Source organism: Natrix helvetica (genome assembly GCF_964273705.1).
Source record: "Natrix helvetica genome assembly, chromosome: 2".
Classification (NCBI taxonomy): Eukaryota; Metazoa; Chordata; class Lepidosauria; order Squamata; family Natricidae; genus Natrix; species Natrix helvetica.
In genome coordinates, this window is record NC_138552.1 from 14,001,762 (window position 1) to 14,021,831 (window position 20,070).

Sequence of the window (20,070 nt, forward strand, 5' to 3'; positions counted from 1 at the left end):
AGTAAATGCCTGATTAGCTAAATACAATACAATACAATAGTAGAGTTGGAAGGGACCTTGGAGGTCTTCTAGTCCAACCCCCTGCCTAGGCAGGAAATCCTATACCGTTTCAGACAAATAGCGATCCAACATCTTCTTAAAGACTTCCAGTGTTGGGGCATTCACAACCTCTGGAGGCAAGCTGTTCCACTGATTAATTGTTCTCAGTGTCAGGAAATTTCTCCTCAGTTCTAAGTTGCTTCTCTCCTTGATTAGTTTCCACCCATTGCTTCTTGTTCTACCCTCAGGTGCCTTGGAGAATAGTTTGACTCCCTTTTCTTTGTGGCAACCCCTGAGATATTGGAACACTGCTATCATGTCTCCCCTAGTCCTTCTTTCTCTTAAGCTAAACATACCCAGTTCCTGCAACCGTTCTTCATATGTTTTAGTCTCCAGGCCCCTAATCATCTTTGTTGCACTTCTCTGCACTCTCTCCAGAGTCTCCACATCTTTTTTACATCTTGGCGACCAGAACTGAATGCAGTATTCCAAGTGTGGCCTCACCAAGGCATTATAAAGTGGTATTAGCACTTCATGTGATAATACCACTTTATAATGCCTTGGTAAGGCCACACTTGGAATACTGCATTCAGTTCTGGTCGCAACGATGTAAAATGAATACCGGGTTAACACACCGTCCCAAGAAAAGTTGTAAAATCAGTCACAGTCACCTGGCGACCACTTAACAGCTAGCACAATTTAACAACCCTAAGTTCAAGTTCAATTACGGTCATAAATCAAGGACTTGTGATGCCTTTAATCCTTTATATCAGGAATTGGCAAGCTGAGGAAATTGCACGAAGCGCCTGTCCTCTTCTGTTGGCCTCTGAAGCTACTTGTGACCGTAACTGCTGAAAAACCAGCTGAATGACTCCCTGCCCACCTTGAGATTGGAAATGCCACAAACTGACGGTCCCAAAGGTGCTTTTTCAGGAGGCAACTGGACTTTCTTGGTTCGCTTGTTTTTCCCGTTGAAGATGTTGCACTTCTCATCTTCTGAAAAAGCACCTTTGGGGCAATCATGACCTGGATGACAGAGAATCTCTACAGATGTTTAGCTATGCAGTTTGGGATGAGCACCCTTGGAATGGTGTGGGAGTAGGAATGGATTTCCAGAGGAAAAATGGCAGACTATAGGAAGCAGGAGCACTATTCAGGTGATCCTGAGGACACAGGTATACCTCCAAGGGTTTCAAAGACCCTCTAAAAGGATGCAGATGAGCAGCTGTCTGCAAGAAATATACTGTATTTTTCGGAGTAGAAGATGCACCTTTTTTCCTCAAAAAAAAAAAAAAAGGGTGAGAATCTGGGTGCGTCTTGTACACGGAATACAGCATTTTGGGCTGCCTGAAACCTGCCCCTTCACCAAAATGGCCATACAGAGCCTTTAGGAGGCTTCCAGAGTGCTCCTGCGGGCTGGGGAGGGCACAAGTGAGCGAAAAACAGGCTCATTTTTTGTTCGTTTTTGTTCCCCCCTCCAGCCCCCAGGAGCACTCTATAAGCCTCCTAAAGGCTATGCTTGCCCTTTTTCTGACAAAAAACGGGCCCATTTTCGTGAAAAACAGGCCATTTTTGGGAGATCTGCAGAGTGCAAAACTTTTTTTTTTTTTAATTTGCCACTTCAAAATCTTGGTGCGCTTTAGACTCCGAAAAATATGCTAAATCCTTCCATTCCCCACCATCCAGTCAAAACTAAAGAAGCTTTTTGGATCAGAATCGAAACGTCTTCAAAAGAAAAAAACAAAAGTCCTGTTCCAAAACTCCTGAAAAAGCACCTTTGGGACAATCCTGACCTGGATGACTAAGAATCTCTACAGATTTTTACAAACTGACAATATCCTTTTCTCCAAACATGGAGGGAAGGGGCTGGGAAAGGGGGGCAAAAACAAAAATCTATTTTGCATCCCTCCCCCCAAATGTTGAGTGAAGTTCTCAACCCTGAAAAACCTTGCCTATCTCTTATTGACATTAAACCAAACGTGGGCCTGCTGTGTATTGAGGACAAGCTTCCTTGCACCCTCTGGCAGGGTTTTTATGTCGTCGTTTTTGTTAACATCTTTAATCCAGTCTTGCAATCGGTCACAAAGTTTATCAGGCTCATAGGCATAACGGAATTGATCACCGAAGGCAATAGAAAGCCTCCCAAATCCACCTGGACGATCATCATAAGTTTGGTGTGTTCTGGGTTCCTGAAAAGAGAATGGGGTTTTATCAATAAGTTCTGAGGAACATCCCTCCCCACCTTCTCTGAATCCGGTGTGGATCGATGGCTTTCAACCTCTGCTAAGTGCAGGAATCCCTTTGACCCATTCCTGCTTCTCTTCCCCAGAAGGCGATCGATATATTCTGCTGGTTGCCTCCCTCCAAAGTTCTCCACCTAACCCAGGGATGTCAAACTCAAGGCCCGCGGGCCACATCCGGCCTGCAAGGTGCTTAAATCCGGCCGGTGGTGCCAGCCTGGAAATATCAACGGACTGGCCCGCGGTGCCTCTGGTGCCTAAAATGGGCTGGATTCAGGGGCCCGTGCCTCATTTTCACCCTCCATGGCTTCCTGCAGCATTCTATTAGCCAAAAACGGCCAGCAGAGTGCTGCCAGAGGCAATGGAGGGTGAAAACAAAGTGCAGGGGGGGGGGGTATGGATCCCCACACTCCGTTTTGGTTGGCATGGTGCTGCAAGAGGCATCCGTGTGTCCCCCGCCGCTGGCCCATGGAAAACTACAATGTTGATCCGGCCCTCGAAGAAATCCAGTTTGACGCCCCTGACCTAACCCATCTGATCATGGTTTAATCTAGGCTTGCAGCACTCAAATTTTGGGTTTTCAAGTCTCTGCTTCCTCCAACAAACTCTTTAAAGATGAGTGTAGAAAGACTCTCATGCACACATTCAGGTAATAACATCAAGCCATCATCTTGACGCTTCTGGAAAATGAGTAGAGTCAGGTTCATTTACAATGCTTCCAGCTTTCAGGTTAAATCAGTGATGGGGAACCTTTTTTCCCTCGGGTGTCAAAATTGTGTGCGCGAGCGCAATCACGTGCACCCATGTGCCCACACTCATAATTCAATCCACCCATGCCCTGACCCCCTGCGCATGCGTGCGGGACCATGCCCTTTTGGGCCTAGCAGGCCTCATTGAAGCCTCCAGAGTCCGGAAACAGCCCATTTTCCAACTTCCGGTGGGCCTGGTAGGCCGCTTTTTGCCCTCCCCGGGCTCCAGGGGCTTTCTAGGAGCCAGGGGAGGGTGAAAACGCCCTCTCCCGCCCCCTGGAGGCCCTCCGGAGGCCGAAATCCATCTCCCAGAGCCTCCGTGTGAGCCCTGGCATCGCGTGGAGACTCCTGGGAAGGGAAGGGCAAGGTGGGCTGGCCAGCAGAAAATCAGCTGGCCAGTGTGCGCTGGAGTGAGCTAGGGCAACGCTGGTGTGCCCGCAGATATAGCTCCACATGCCACCTGGCTCCATAGGTTCGCCATCACGGGTTAAATGTTTTCCCAGGAATAAGACTTTTTTTTTGCAATTCAGCAGCTCAAAGTGCTTACTCTGGTAGTGGAAGACAGGCATAGCCGGAAGAGAAAGTAGTGCCCCGAATATAATCTGGAGTTGGAGGTAAATCGGGATAAGCCACGCTGATGGCTATAAGAAAGAAGAAAGCGAACGTTGAAATCTTTTTAAGCAGCCAAGCTGTCTGAATCCGAAAGCCATCCAAATATGAAATCAGGTTTTATTAAACAACAGACCATGCTGATCATTGAAGTAGAAAGAAAATGTGCTTATGTATCCAAACATGGACTTTGGGTCTGGTTTATTTTTGGGCAGTCTGACACCATCAAGAGGTGTAGGACCTTCTAAGCCAGGGGTGTCCAAACTTGGGAACCTTAAGACTTGTGGACTTCAACTCCCAGAATTCCCCAGCCAGCACTGGCTGGGGAATTCTGGGAGTTGAAGTCCACAAGTCTTAAAGTTCCCAAGTTTGGACACCCCTGTTCTAAGCAAACTTGCTAACAAAATGAATATTATTAGCCAGCACAATACTCCTGCCTGGAATGGGACAACTTGCCATAGCTAACTTGCCATGACCAATTCACCAAGGGACAACATGCAACTCACTATAGAACAATTCAACTCAATTTAATTATTCAAAATAATGAAACATTATTTTAAGTTTTGTCGTTCACATTTTGCCCTTCCTTTGGCACCCTTCATTTAATGATCCTATTAGACTGTTCCTTCAATATTGGTGTAACTCTTGCCCCACAGCGAGTTGGTTGTAGCGAGTTGGCCATGGCGGGTTGGCCGCAATGAGTTATTGTGGAGTCCACCTGACAGTCCCTCTGATAAACTGACATAAAAGAGAGGGTGATGACATAGTCTAAATCTGGGGTGTCCAACCTTAGCAACCTTAAGACGTGGCCGGCTGAGGAATTCTGGAATTAGAAGTCTACAAGTCTTAAAGTTGCCAAGGTTGGATGGCTCTGGTCTGTGGTAGACGAAATCTGAGTCCTCAGATTTCATGAGTCCTCAGAAACTATTTTCTGAATAAATGGGCCAGGTTAAAAGAATTGACTTCTTAAAAGAATGTCACAATTTAGAACGGTGTTGCCCAACCTTAACACAACTTCAAGATGTGTGGACTTTAATTTCCAGAATTCTGGGAATTGAAGTCCCTATATCTTAAAAGTTGCTGAGGTTGAAAAACACTGCTATAGACTCTTGAAAGACTGGGGAAATGAAGCTCTTCCATAAGACTTGGGGTACCCATTTTATCACCTAAACCAGTGTTTTTCAACCACTGTTCCGCGGCACACTAGTGTGCCGCGAGATGTTGCCTGGTGTGCCGTGGGAAAAATTGAAAAATTCGAAAGATTTAAAAAAAAATGTCAAATTTTCGCCCACTAGGCGGGCGCCGGACTGTGTCCTGGGTATGGGGGGGTGGGGTTTTTGACCCCACCCTTGGCCAGCAGGGGCGCCAATTGGCGCTCCTCAGGGGGACACCCTCCACTTTTCTGATGTCCGGGCTGTGATTGGTCCAGACTCCAGCCTGGACCTATCACAGTAGGACATCATCTTCCGACTTCCTTCCCGCCCGAGCACAGTGTGCGCAGCAGCGGAGAGAAGAAGATGTTGCGACTCGAGTCACCAGGAGGACCGGAGCAGGAGGAGACGGACGGAGACCAGGACTCGGCGGTATACTGCCAAGGAGTTCCCCCTTCTGGCAAACAAAGCTATTTTGACATTGCTCCCATTTTCCATTACATATCTGTGTGAGATGAGCTTTTCAAGCATGATTGCTATAAAAACTAAATACAGAGAGAGACTGAGAGCTGTTGACGAAGAGCTACGTGTGTGTCTTTCTTCGATTCCAGCCAGAATATCAGCTTTGTGTTCAGCCAAACAGGCCCAGGTTGCGCACTGAATAAAGTATTTTATAATTTTTCATATTTCTGTTTACTTACTATTTCATAATAAAGTAATTATAAAATACTTTCTTTGTGTTTATTTGATTCCTATTCAAGAGAATTACTTTATATATAGTCAATATAGGCACAGAGTTAAATTTTTTAACATTTTCTAATGGTGGTGTGCCTCGTGATTTTTTTCATGAAACAAGTGTGCCTTTGCCCAAAAAAGGTTGAAAAACTCTGACCTAAACCACCATCAATCTCACCAAAGTAATAAAAAACAGCAAAATTGGAGGACTTGCCACTCAAATGACTATCAACTGCAGTCCACTGGCAAGGCATAGAGATGAGTTTGAAGGGACATTGTTTTACCAGGACAAAGGAATTAGTAGTTTGTTAGGTGCAAACTATCAGGACCAAACTATTTAAGTTGCAGTCAAAAAGATGTATAGCTCAAGCTTATACATAAGAATCTAATCAACTACTGTTCAATGCTATATTGGGGGTAGATAAGGGTCAAGAGAATTCAAGAGGGAATTGACTTCAACCATTTGTGGGAATGTAACAATTCTAGGCTGATGAGTTGCTTAATTCTGCCCCCCCCCCCTTCTGGCTGTTGTTCTCCTACAGTTGTTTAACTAATTGCATAGACCTTTCTTTCCTGAACATTTGTGTCCCAATTTGCACACAAACACATTTATTCCTTAATCACCATAATTTTTATCTTCTCCCAGTAAACAATTACTTACAGTTTGTTGTCATTAAATTTTCATCATAGGTTTTTAAGTGCAGCAGGTAGACAAAATCTCTCTGGGAAACCATTCCAAAGCCGTAACTGTGGGTAATACTGCGATAAATAAAGGTGTCCTATGATTTAATTTTAAAAGAAGTCCACAAATGAAAATGCTGTCTAGTGAATTAAAACAGGCAAGCTGTCAGCTTAGAAAAAAAAGTGTAAATCAAATTGTGCAATTTTTTAGCCTGAGATATTTTTTATTACGCATCAGTGGACCTTACTTAAAAACTAGGTTTGTAGAGTCATTTTTATGTATGAACTACCAGTGAGTGGCTTAAATACTCTTCACTCCAATTCTTCACTGAACAAATTAAGGCACTACATATATTTGACACAGAACAAATATTCTTCATGTACCCATAAAAAATATGACCTGCTGTTAATTTACACATAGAATAACAGTTGGAAGGGACCTTGAAGGTCTTCTAGTCCAACCCCCTGCTTAGGTAGGAAACCCTACACCACTTCAGACAAATGGATATCCAACATTTTAAAGATGTCCAGTGTTGGAGCATTCACAACTTCTGGAGGCAAGTTGTTCCATTGATTAATTGTTCTGTCAGGACAGTTCTTCTTAGTTCTAAGTTGCTTCTCTCCTTGATTAGTTTCCACCCATTGCTTCTTGCCCTACCATCAGGTACTTTGAAGAATAGTTTGACTCCCTCTTCTTTGTGACAACCCCTGAGATATTGGAACACTGCTATCATGTCAATCCTAGTCCTTCTTTTCATTAAACTAGACATACCCAGTTCCTGCAACTGTTCTTCATATGTTTTAGCCTCCAGTCCCCTAATTATCTTTGTTGCTCTTCTCTGCACTTTTTCTAGAGTCTCCACATCTTTTTTACATGGCGATCAAAACTGGATGCAGTATTCCAAGTGTGTCCTTACCAAGGCATCATAAAGTGGTATTAATACTTCACATGATCTTGATTCTATCCCTCTGTTGATGCAGCCTAGAACTGTGTTGGCTTTTTTGGCAGCTGCTGCACACGGCTGGCTCATATTTAAATGGTTGTCCACTAGGACCCCAAGATCCCTCTCACAGTTACTACTATCGAGTGAGGTACCACATATACTATACCTGTGCATTTTGTTTTTCTTGCCTAAATGTAACCTAGGCAAACTGTCTCTTTTCTTATCTCCGGAGATTCTCAATCTTCCTGGTCATGGTTGTCCCAAAGGTGTTTTTTCAAGAGGCAACTGGACTATCTTGTTTTTTTCTTGGAACATGTTTCACTTCTTATCCAAGAAGCTTCTTCAGCTCTAACTGGATGGTGGGGAATGGAAGGATTTATACTCCTTGCAGACAGCTGGCCATTTGCATTCTTTTAGAGACTCATTGAGGCCACTTGGAGGTTTGTCTGTGTCCTCAGAGTCACCTGAGTAGTGCAAATGGGTGTGGAGACTTCTTGGAACTGCTGAAAGGACTGTGTTATGGAGCTGTGTTTTCTGCCCTGTGTCCCCTCTCCATCTTAAACTGAAGTGCAAATGCTTCCTGTAGTCTGCAATTCTTCTGGAAATCTGTTCATACTCCTGCACCATTCAAGGATGTTCATCCCAAAGTACATAGCTAAATGTCTATAGAGATCCTCTGTCATCCAGGTCAAAGTTGTCCCCAAAGCTGCTTTTTCAAGAGGCAACTGGATTTCCTTGTTTTTTTCTTTGAACATGTTTTTTTCATGTAACATGATAATGTATAGGTGATTTCAATGAAACATCCAGCCAATTATGCACTTCAATCACAAGGTGAAAGAAAATAGACAAAGGGCCTACTTCATGCCTAGCCACAATTTTTAGAACTATGTTTGATAAATAGATGAAACCAAAAAGCAAGTTAACAAAACCAAATACATCATAGTTTTTTGTGCAATGTTTAAATGTGATCAGATCATATTCACAGAGTTGGAAGGGACTTTATAGGTCATCTAGCCCAACCCCCCAACCCCCTGCTCAAGCAAGAGACCCTACACCATTTGTGACAAACGGCAGTCCTGTCTCTCCTTGAAAGAAGAGATTCTTTCTCTTCTTCTTTGGTTTTCCATTTTATCCTAAAGTGCATATTTTTCTTGCACAGACTCCCAGAATTTCTGAACCAGCATGGCTGGCTCAGGAATTCTGGGAGCTGAAGCCCATAAGTCATAAAAAGACAATTGTTCCCCACCCCTGCTGTAAGTGGTATGTGGCCATGACCTTGGGAAACAGGAGGAGGAGCAATAGACTAAGAGGTGGGTTCCTGCCAGTTCTAATCTCTTCTATAGAAGAGGTTCCACAAATCTACTGTGCCGTTTAGAACCGGTTCCAGCTCCCTCCCCCCTCCCGTCTGCACCACGCTTGCCCCGCTCACTGATTGGCTGGCTCACCAATGGCCCCACCCGCATCTAAGAGTCCTATTTAAACCTTAAAGTCTTAAAGCTGTCAAATTTGAACACCCCTGGGTTTTTTTTTCTAAAGTGTTCAGGGGTGCAAGGGTCTTGTAACTTGACAGCTTTAAGACTTGCACACTTCAATGCCAGAGTTCCTGAGCCAACATGACTGGAAGAGGAATTCTGGGAGTTGAAGTCCACAAGTCTTAAAGCTGTCAAGTTTGAACACCCTTTGGGTTTTTTTTTCTAAATGTTTAAGGATGCAAGGGTCTTGTAACTTAACAGCTTTAAGACTTGCATGCTTCAAATGCCAGAGTTTCTTAGCCAACATTTTGGTTGCTAAGCAAGAGCGTTGTTAAGTGAGTTTCACCACATTTTACAAGTTGGCCACGCCCACCCAGTCACATGACTGCCAAGCCACTCCCACAAAGCAGGCCACACCTACAGAAGAGGTTCTAAAAATTTTTGAACCCCACCACTGAATAGACTAGATTCAGTGATGGCAACCCTTTTTCTTATGGCGTGCCAAAATTCTGTGTGTACGCACTATCACGTGTGCTCGCATGCTGACTCAATTCCCTACCCACCTGTGCATGCAAGCACAACACCACCACCAACCGGAAGTTCTGGTTGGCCCGTTGGGGCTGTTTTTCACCCTCCCCAGCCTCCGGAGGCTTTCCTGAAGCCCGGGGAGGGCAAAAACGGCTTTCCCTGACCCTCCAGAAGGGCGGAAAATCAGCTGACGGCTGGTGTGCCCCCAAATATGGCTCCGCGTGCCACCTGTGGCATGTGTGCCATAAGTTCACCATCACGTGACTAGATAGTCATCATGCAAAAGGTATTTTAATCGGGAGTGGACCTTTCCCTAAGTTTCCAGACAATAAAAGGAAAAGAGGAAGCAAAAAAATTCAGATTTAAATTTTTTTGTTACTGTACAGTTACAATAAAGATAGAGCTAGTACTCCAGTGGTGGGTTGCAGGGGGTACGCCCCGGTACAGGCGTACCGGAGCCTGCCCGGAGCACTGGGTACCGTTCTGGTACGGTGCTCCGGAGGGTCCACTCACCCGCCCGAGCTCCTTACCTGTCCTTTAAGCCTTTCGCGCTTCCGCAAATACGCAGGGCGCATGGCTCATATGGCACCTGCGCGACTCTCCGCCGAGCAGCTGGAGCATCGCGGAGGCTTGCAGAGGTGTCGCAGGCAGGTACGACCCATGCGCGCACGTCCCTGTGGGCAACGCCAGGCCCGTTCCAACTGTACCGATTGGAACGGGATCCGGAACCCACCACTGTAGTACTCATAATTGTACACTCTTCTCCGATCTACCTCGAAAGGCTAATAGAGGCCAAGCATTGAGTGCCAGAAGTTTCGCTATCTATATCAGAGATGGAGAACTCTGGCCCCTTTTTAAAAAAAGTTTTTATTTTTAAACATACATAAACAGACAAAACAAAACAAAACAAAAACATAAAATCATCTTCCATTAGGAACAGTGTGTCGATTGTTTACAAAATTTTTGTGGATTCTTTCCATAGTCATCACTTTCCATTTACATCAAATCACGTATTATCAAATCAAATATATTTAAATACCTTATTGTTATTATGTCTCATGTGCTTGAGTATAACCCTTTTTTCTTCATTTTAAACGAGATCTAGTAGATATTGGGTTCATTTATATTATAACAATTCATAACATTATCCTAAATATCTTCAGTAATAAAATCTGTTTATATTATATTCCATATCATTCCATTATTCTTGTATTTACTACCTTCTAATACCTTTCATTTCTATGTTCTTTTTATCTAACCACCGATAAAATAAGTCCCAGATCCTATAAAATTGTTTATCTTCTTGTTCTCTAATTTCAAAGGTCAATTTACTCATTTCAGCACATTCCATTATTTTGTGAATAACTTCCTCTGGCCCTTTAAGGCAGGGCCACCAAGAGGATTATTAAGAACTGGAACAAGACACGTATGGGCTCCTTCCCCTACACATGTACACATAAATCAATAATGTCCTTATTGTATATTTACAATGTACAGTGTTTTTGAGCTCCAGGTGACTTTTCACAACTGTTCATAAACTGAAATGAAATATAAAATATATTCACAAACGAAATGAAACTAAGCGTGCAAACTTAAATAAGTAATGAAATTAACATTCAATAAATTACATAACGGTTCACTGAGTTTCAGGTTAATAAAGGTTAGGCCATACAAGGCTGCAAGTTGGTTTTGCTATACACACATAGAGTATGAAGTATATGTCTAATATTGTTTTTCTTTTTTAAAAACTGGTTTTGTAATTTTTTTAAAAAAAATATTCCCATTCATGAGCCCCCTTTGAGCTCCATGGCAGTGGTGGGATTCAAATAATTTAACAACTGGTTCTCTGCCCTAATGGCCAGCTGGGTAGGCAGGGCTTGGTGGTCATGTGACTGGGTAGCGTGGCCAACTCAATGTCACTCACGTTGATGGGCACTTTGTCTTAACTGTTACAATGTAATAAGGGTTAACCGAAGAGGCAGTTTCTGTAAGCAGGGCAATAAAGATTAGGCTAGAAACAACACCACAATGTTTCCTTCCTGCCTTCCTTACAGGATTAGCCCTGTAGAGGGGAAAAAAACAAAATGAGATTTCTTCCACCAACCGGTTCTCCAAACTGCTTAGAAAGTTAACAACCGATTCTCCTGAATAGGTGCGAACTGGCTGAATCCCACCACTGCTCCATGGGCTCCAGAACAATGTACCGGCAGTACACCCCCTCTCCTCAAGTCTGCTTTTAAGACTTATGGACTTCAACTCCCAAAATTCCTGAGCCAGGAATTCCCCACCTCTAATTTATATCCTCAAATAACACCCCAAAGCCAGCTCATTGTTGTCCTGCATTTCAGTTCCCCTAGAAACAGCCAATCGATGGGGGAAAAAACTTTCATAATTTGCTAAATGCTAAATAGCAGCTGCTCATCCTTATCTCACTGAATCACCTGGTCAATGCAGTCTACCAAGGTATACGACTGCAACGATTTGTCCCACTTGCTGCGATACTCAGGCAGGTAAAGAAAAGGGAATAATTGGTCAGGGGGAATCTCCAGCGACACTTCAGTCCGGTATCTGGAAACAAATATTTCAGGATTAATTGAACAAGAGCATGATTGCCAATGCATCTCTGGGGAAAGGTCTTTCTAAATTCTCTAGGGATAAATTGTCGGCGGTGGGGTGGAGAGTATTTTGGGGGATATTGTATGCCCCTTTTGTTAAAGAGAGAGAGAGAGTTGCTGGAGAGTTGGGTGCAGGGGTGGGCTTCCAACATTTTAGCAACGGGTTCTCTGCCCAGTTGCTGGGTGGGCGTGGCCATGGTGGATGTGGCCTACTCAGCCTCCTGCACCATGGGGGCAGGGCTTTTTGCCCTCCCTGGGCTCCAGAGGCTTTGCAACACTGCAATATACCGTATTTTTCAGAGTATAAGATGCACCAAGGTTTTGAAGAGGCAAATTAAAAAAAAAAGTTTTTGCACTCTGTAGACCTCCCCAAAACGGCCCGTTTTTCGCAAAAACGGGCCTGTTTTTTTTTAAAGGCATGGATAGCCTTTAGGAGGCTTATAGAGTGCTCCTGAGGGCTTGGGGGGGGCAGGCAAAATTGAGCAAAAAAACTGCCTTTTTGTTGCTCATTTCTGCCCTCTCCAGCCACAGGAGCACTCTGAAAGCCTCCTACAAGCTCTGCACGGCCATTTTTGCAAAGGGGGCAGGGTTTCAGGAGGCAGAAAATGCTGTATTCAGTGTATAAGACACACCCAGATTTTCATCCTCTTTTTTGAGGGAAAAAGGTGCGTCTTATACTCCAAAAAATATGGTACTCCAAAAATGGAGAAGGAGCAGGCTATGCAGGATCATAGTGGTATGTCTATGCAGATATTAGATTTAAACAGACTCTTTTTATTGCGTGAACCTAGGTGAACCAAATTGTCTCTTTTCATATCTATGGAGATTCTCAATCTTCCTCGTCACAGTTGTCCCAAAGGTGTTTTTTCAAGAGGCAACTGGACTTTCTTTTTTTCTTTGAAGATGTTTCACTTCTCATCCAAGAAGCTTCTTCAGCTCTGACTGGATGGTGGGGAATGGAAGGATTTATACACCTTGCAGACAGCTGCTCATTTGCATTTTTTTTACAGAGTTGTTGAGGCCACTTGGATATTTATCTGTTTCCTCAAGGTCACCTGAGTGATGCAAATGGGTTTGGAGCATTCTTGGCTTCAGGATGATTTCTGCCCTGTGTCCCTTCACTTTTGGAGACAGGTCCAAGGTTGTTGAGGATGTGTCTGTGTTGCCTGAATCTAAAACTGAAGTGCAAATGGGTCCTGTAGTCTGCAATTTTTCTGGAAATCTGTTCATACTCCCACACCATTTAAAGGGTGTTGATCCCAAAGTGCATAGCTAAAAGACTAGAGAGATTCTCAGTCCTCCAGATAATGGTTGTCCCAAGGGTGCTTTTTCAGGAGGTACCTGAAAAGGCATCTTTGAAACAACCATGACCTGGAGGACAGAGAATCTCCATAGACTATTAAGAACTGTCTTGCTTAGCAACAGAAATTTGGGGCTCAATTGTGGTCGTAAGTCAAGAAGTACTGCGTTTCCCCGAAAATAAGACAATGTCTTATTTTCTTTTGACCCCCCCTCCCAAATAAGCACTTGGCCTTATTTTTGGGGAGTTCTTATTATTTTTGAGGTGCAGGAGGCGGTGAGCGTGGCCACCTCATGGCTGCTGCTGTGTTGCGTGTCGCTGGGCCTGCCCCTCTTTTTGCGGTGGCCATTAGCTTGACAGAATGGGCGCAGTGGCTACGGTTGCGGGAGTGGCCATTAGGTATGGGCATATGGGGTGTGGAGGTGGGTTGCTGCCAGTTCGACCCTGTTCGGCCGAACCGATAGTGAAATTCAGGTCTGGGTCACAGAACCAGCGGCGATCCAGGCTTGCCACGCCCCCGAACTTGTCCCCTCACTGCTGCTTGGCCGCCGCCATTTTGGATTTTAGTGACTGCGCATGCGCAGTTCACTGTAAATTGTTCTGCAGAAAAATGTACGTTGAGCAGTGTGCACAGATTGCCAGCAGCAACCCAACCCTAGTGGGGTGCATGGGGCATGTTCACCCCTCCCTTTCACCCCCTCCGGCCTTGCCTCCCCATCTTTTGTTGTTTGTGCAGCAAGCAACCAGAGGAAATGGCGGGGACCGGCTGCCCATGCATTTAAATACAATACAATACAATAGTAGACTTGGAAGGGACCTTGGAGGTCTTCTAGTCCAACCCCCTGCCTAGGCAGGAAACCCTATACCGTTCCAGACAAATGGCTATCCAACATCTTCTTAAAGACTTCCAGTGTTGTGGCATCACAACTTCTGGAGGCAAGCTGTTCCACTGATTAATTGTTCTAACTGTCAGGAAATTTCTCCTCAGTTCTAAGTTGCTTCTCTCCTTGATTAGTTTCCACCCATTGCTTCTTGTTCTACCCTCAGGTGCCTTGGAGAAAAGTTTGACTCCCTCTTCTTTGTGGCAACCCCTGAGATATTGGAACACTGCTATCATGTCTCCCCTAGTCCTTCTTTCTCTTAAGCTAAACATGCCCAGTTCCTGCAACCGTTCTTCATATGTTTTAGCCTCCAGTCCCCTAATCATCTTTGTTGCTCTTCTCTGCACTCTTTCTAGAGTCTAAATATTTTCAGGGAAGGCTTATTTTGGGGGGAGGGCTCATTTTAGCGCATGCGCTCAAAAGCCTGATTGGGCTTATTATCCGGGGAGGTTTTATTCTCGGGAAAACAAGGTACCTGTACTTAGCTTCATGAGATATTTGACTCCTCAGCTGACGAAGATGTCAAACCACGGCCCCTCCCTCTGATTCATACAAGTAGTATCCCATTATGCTATGCCCATTTATGAATGCAGTTCATAAATAGCTGTGCTCAGAATGGAGAAGACTCTTTCAAAGTCTCCCGCTTGTTGATGCTGCTTTTCACAGCTCTGGTGGGTAACCAAATGCAACGAAAGCAAAAGGGATACTTACAGGAGTCCTGGAAATTCTGTTGAAGGTTTGGCCACGACATTCATATATTTCTCAAATAGAGAAGAAAAGGAACAGGCATTAACCATTCTGTTTTTCTGCAATATCCCTATAATTTGAACTGCATAAAGTACTGTTTTATTCCTACTAGCAAAGCTATGTACTCTGTAAGGAAACTTATTCCTAAATAAATATGCTGAATAAAAAGAACCAGTAGCATTTCAAAAAAAAAAAAAAATGAATTCCAATTCCAGGTGCCTCTGGTTTTAATTGCCCATTTGGCCCAAATAATTTCTTGAACAAAGCTTTCTGCATTTTCTTATAAATAACGATCTCCTGCCTAAGAGTCTCTATAGAGATTCTCAGTCATCCAGATCATTGTCGTCCCAAAGGTCCTTTTTCAAAAAAGCAAGTGGACTTTGTTTTTCCTTGAAGACGTTTCGCTTCTCGTACTAGCAGCTTCTTCAGTTCTGGAGAACTGAAGAAACTTCTTGGAGGAGAAGCAAAAAGTCTTCGGGGAAAAACAAAGTCCAGTTGCCTTTTGAAAAAACACCTTTGGGACATCCTGCCTAGGAGGGTATCTCTGTGCTCTAACATCTTCTTGTTTTTATTTATTTATTTATTTTTCAAGCATGTATAAGATAACAGATATAAGTATAGACATGATTATGAATACATGGAATGAATGCAAATACAAGGGAATATTAGGACAGGGCCGGTAGGCACGTTGGTGCGCTTATGCGCGCCCCTTAAGGACCGCTTAGGAATGGGGCGAGGTCGACAGTAGACAGCCTAAGGTTAAAGTTTTGGGGGTTTGGGGAAGAAACCACAGAATCAGGTAGTGCATTCCAGGCCTTGACCACTCTGTTGCTGAAGTCTTATTTTCTGCAATCGAGTTTGGAGCGGTTTACCTTGAGTTTGTATCTATTGTGTGCTTGTGTATTGTGGTTGAAGCTGAAGTAGTCATTGACAGGTAAGACATTGTAGCAGATAATTTTACGAACTACGCTTAGGTCAGACCGAAATCGGCGTAGTTCTAAGTTGTCTAAGCCCAAAATTTCAAGCCTGGTGGCATAAGGGATTCTGTTGTGAGCAAAGGAGTGGAGGACTCTTCTCATGAAATACCTCTGGACTCACTCAGTTTCATTTTCAAGGGACAACTAGTTCAAATAAGACAAACATAGATCATTTTCTTACCGTAGATTTTACCACTTTCCATCCTTCTGTATCATGGAGATAGCAATATATATTTGCCGAGACTTCTTCAGCACATTCCTTATAATCCATCTAACTGAGAAGATATGAAAGCAATATGTGTATCAGTGGCATGGAGTATGACATGAGAGATTTTCTCTCTGGTGTTCCTTCAAAGGACTTCAATTCAAAGCTTTTAAGCAAGGATTTTTTTTTTAGAAAAACTAATTTAGAATAACAAGAGTTGGAAGGGACCTTGGAGGTCTTCTAATCCAAACCCCTGCTCAGGAGGAAACCCTACACCACTTCAGATAAATGGATATCCAACATCTTCTTAAAGACTTCCAGTGTTGGAGAATTCACAACTTCTGGGGGCAAGGTGTTCCACTGGTTAATTGTTCTAACTGTCAGGAAATTTCTTAGTTCTAAGTTGCTTCTCTCCTTCATTAGTTTCCACCCATTGCTTCTTAGTTCTACCCTCAGGTGCTTTGGAGAATAGCTTGACTCCCTCTTCTTTGTGACAACAAGTGTGCAACAACACACACAGAAACACATGCACACATAGAGAAATGCTGAACCAGGGCAGCGGTCTTCAATTTGATGCCCTCTAGAGGGACCTGGGGCAGTAGTTCCCAGAATTCGCCAATCAAGACAACCAGGCTGGGAATCCTGGGAGTTGTAGTCTCAACATAGCTGACGTATGCCAGTTTGAAGACTTATTGTGAACTCATCCAAAAACCACTTCTTAATATTCTATCACATTTCCACATGATTGTATTCTACTTTCAGGAAATTGCTTGTAATACTGACTACTTCAAATCTCTGTTGGCTTTGTAATTCGTGAATATCTTTGTGAATCAAGCTGTAACAATCCCTTTAAAAGATTAGTTCCCTCTTGAGTCTTACATTATATTGTTTTCTTGACTGCAGCATGAAGTGGTTTGCTACTGAATTCTCTCAGAAAGTTCATTTGATCCTCCAGTCCACTGTCGCGGGATTTTCTTAAACCCCCCTTTGATTTATTTTTTTTAAAGCAGTGCATAAAAATACTTGAGTAGGGTTGGAATGGATGGGAGACCACTAGGAAATCCTTAGACTCTAAGGAAACCTGAGATCAGGGAAAGGGTTTTTCCAGGACAAACTGCCATCAAATGTCTATGGGGATTCTCAGTCATCCAGGTCACGTTTCTCCCAAAGGTGCTTTTTCAAGAGGCAACTGGACTTTCTGTTTTTTTCTTTGAAGATGTTTCGCTTCTCTCTTTTTTTTTCATATATATATATATATATATATATATATATATATATATATATATATATATATATATATATATATATATATATATATATATATATATATATATATATATATATATATATATATATATATATATATATATATATATATATATATATATATATATATATATATATATATATATAATTAGCTTATAATATACAAAGAGAATACAAAAGCAAATATCAGGGAAATTAGGGAGGGGAAAACAAGAAGTGGGAGAAAGAAAGGGAAAAGAAAAAAAAAGGCTTCCGACTCCTTTGGTGCAGTTGAATAAGGCATTAAGATCCATGCTCAACTGTTTACTTTTTCCCAATAATAGAAATTTCTAGCCATTTCTGTAACCACAAAGAAGACGTTTTTGACTGGATGATGGGGAATGGAAGGATTTATATTCCTTGCAGGCAGCTGGTGCTGTCAGAGCTGAAGAAGCTTCTTGGATGAGAAGCGAAACGTCTTCGAAGAAAAACCAAAGAAAAGTCCGGTTGCCTCTTGAAAAAACAAAGCACCTTTGGGACTGCCTCCAAATGTTTGTTTGTTTTTCCCCAGGACAAAATGCCATCAAACCGTGCTGGCAATATTATTTCTTTGAAAGAAGTGCAAATTGTCTTGTGTGAGTTTCCTGACGCTGCTGCCTTCCAGATGTGCCGGGCAGCTGTTGATCCTTCCCGTCTTCTCGAGATCCCCCGCTTGGCTTGGATCGAAGGCATTAAGAGTCCCATCCCCGGAGATAATAACCCACCGTGCCTATTGGCAACCCATCCTCTCACCTCCGGGCATCCCTCGCTGCCTCCGCCTCCCCGGCTGCCAGCTGTAACTGCGAAATCCCAGCAGGAGAGGGCGGTGTGGCAGGCCGGCATTGTGATGCCTTCGGACCCCGAGGCCTGCTGGGAGTTGTGGTTTCGGGTTCTCTGCTGCGCCTCGCGTGAGCCAATGGAATCGCGTCAGGGACGGAGCATGCGCCTTGGCGTCCAAGCCGACGCCATTGGTATGGACGGGCTTGAGGCGTTTTCAAACAGGCGGGCGGGAGAGCGAGGAGGTCCCGTCGGGGATGCAGGTGAGGTCGAGGGGGAGAGCGGTTGGATTTCTTTTACACGGCTGAAGGAGCCCGGAGAGAGTTAAGCCGACCTCTGGAACTGCCGAAAGCCTCCCTCCGTTTTAAAAACAATAAAAGCCTGTAAGGCTGTTCTGTTTGAGCAGGGGGCTGGACTAGACGACCTCCAAGGTCCCTTCCACCTCATTCATTCTATTCTCTTCTGCTGATAAAATTCCTTACAGGTAGTCCTCGACTTACACCTTTTCAGTTACTGACCATTCGGATTAGGACGGCACTGAAAAAAGTGACTTTTGACCATTTTTCACACTTATGACCATTTTTCACACTTATGACCGTGGCAGCATCCCCAGGGTCATGTGATTTACATTCGGATGCTTGGCAACTGACACACATTTACGACGGTCGCAGTGTCCCGGCGTCACATGAAACCTCCCCCCCCTTTTTTTTTGCAAACTTCTGACAAGTAAAGTCAAAGGGGGAAACCAGATTCACTTAACAACCGGGTTACTAATTTAACAACCTCAGTGATTCGCTTAACAAAAGTGGCAAGAAAAGTCGTAAAACGGGCCGAAACGCGTTTGACAAATTTCTCACTTTGCAACACTTACTTAAACTCACAATTTGGGGCTCAATTGTGGTCATAAGTTGAGGACTGCCTGTATATGTTCTGAGATGTATCTTCGTGTGGCTTCTGGATCTAGTAGCCCAGGCAACTCCACATAGGGGTTACGGTTTTAGGTTATTTACTGGTAAATGGTGGTAAATTGAGGGTTTAGGCATGAAGTTAATCTTAGGTACATGGCAGAAACATGTAATTAATTATGACCGGTTGGTAAGTCTATTATCTCAAGGGTTCTTATTTAGGATTTGATCCAGCTGTTGTATTGGATGGCTGTACAGACATAAATAATGTGAGACGGTTGTGAGGTTCACTGCAACAGTTTACAGCCTGCAACTATACCTCTTAACACCAGCAAGCATCAACATCTAGGAAGGACTTGATAGGTGGACAAAAATGCCAACTTCAGTCTGAACATCTGGCTGGCTGTACGAAGGACCGTAATATTTTTATTCTAATAAGCGCCACGGGTGCAATCCCAAAACAACTGGCACACTACTTGAATATCATTGGCATTAAAAACGGTACCTTTAATACCATCAGAGAACAGCATCTGCCTATCCAAGGTCCCTGGGAAGGACTTAAATCAGTGGATAAAAATGCTTTTGTTGTTGTGAGTTGCAAAGTCATGTTCAACCCATCGCAACCCCATGGACAATGCTCCTCCAGGCCTTTCTGTCCTCTACTATGCTCTGGACTTCATTTAAGCTCATGCCTACTGCTTTGGTGACTCCATCCAGTCACCTCATTCTCCGCTGTCCCCTTCTTCTTTTCCCCTCCATCTTTCCCAGCATCAGGCTCTTCTCCAGTGAGTCCTTCCTTCTCATTAGGTTTCATCTTCAAGATCTGGCCTAAAGAGCAGTCAGGGTTGATCTCCTCTGGGACTGACTGGTTTGATCGCCTTGCAGTCCAAGGGACTCGCAGGAGTCTCCTCCAGCACCAGAGTTCAAAGGCCTCAATTCTTTGGCACTCAGTCTTTCTTATGGTAAATAAAAATACTAAATCCAGTCTAAACATTTGTCTGACTATGAAACCAACCATAATCTTTGTAATTATTGATTGAAGTTATTTTAAATAAGAAAAGAATTTAGATTATTATTAATGCAGTTAATTGAAATAACAATGGAAGTTATTGAATACTTTATGGCCAAAAAAAGAAAAAAGCAATAATAATAATAGATGGCTTTAAGTTTTTCCAAGTAAAGCTGCCTTTTGCAATTGACGGATGGGGATTTTGTGAATGCAGATGTTGTT

General features: G+C 43.5%; 2 protein-coding genes across 6 annotated transcripts in view; one reads left to right on the top strand and one right to left on the bottom strand.

Annotated features, from left to right (window-relative positions):
* Window positions 1-1,755: 1,755 nt before the first annotated feature.
* STARD6 (StAR related lipid transfer domain containing 6) lies at window positions 1,756-18,923 on the bottom strand. The gene is made up of 7 exons (XM_081942046.1): window positions 18,816-18,923; window positions 15,850-15,943; window positions 14,656-14,705; window positions 11,590-11,716; window positions 6,185-6,302; window positions 3,576-3,669; window positions 1,756-2,228 (listed from the first exon to the last, which is right to left on the bottom strand). Exons 2-7 carry the CDS (start codon window positions 15,937-15,939, stop codon window positions 2,072-2,074), a joined length of 636 nt encoding a protein of 211 aa, XP_081798172.1. The 5' UTR covers window positions 15,940-15,943; window positions 18,816-18,923; the 3' UTR covers window positions 1,756-2,071.
* LOC309386542 (lung adenoma susceptibility protein 2) overlaps window positions 18,075-20,070 on the top strand; it is a 34,997-nt gene continuing 33,001 nt past the window's right edge. For 4 of the 5 annotated variants that reach the window (XM_081942037.1, XM_081942035.1, XM_081942038.1 and 1 more), the window contains exon 1: window positions 18,075-18,197. The gene's annotated coding sequence lies outside the window, so the exon portion shown is untranslated. Of the gene's footprint in view, window positions 18,198-18,397; window positions 18,419-20,070 lie in introns of those variants that run through there. The other variant, XM_081942036.1, reaches the window with a different exon arrangement.

What these genes read in the sequence shown, in the direction of transcription:
- STARD6 (XM_081942046.1), bottom strand. Translation starts at nt 15,939, where the DNA reads ATGGATTATAAGGAATGTGCTGAAGAAGTCTCGGCAAATATATATTGC. An exon ending in ACAGAATTTCCAGGACTCCT is followed by an intron (nt 11,717 to 14,655) that starts GTAAGTATCCCT and finishes ATTTGTTTCCAG; the next exon opens with ATACCGGACTGAAGTGTCGC. An exon ending in AAATTTAATGACAACAAACT is followed by an intron (nt 3,670 to 6,184) that starts GTAAGTAATTGT and finishes TCTTTCTTATAG; the next exon opens with CCATCAGCGTGGCTTATCCC.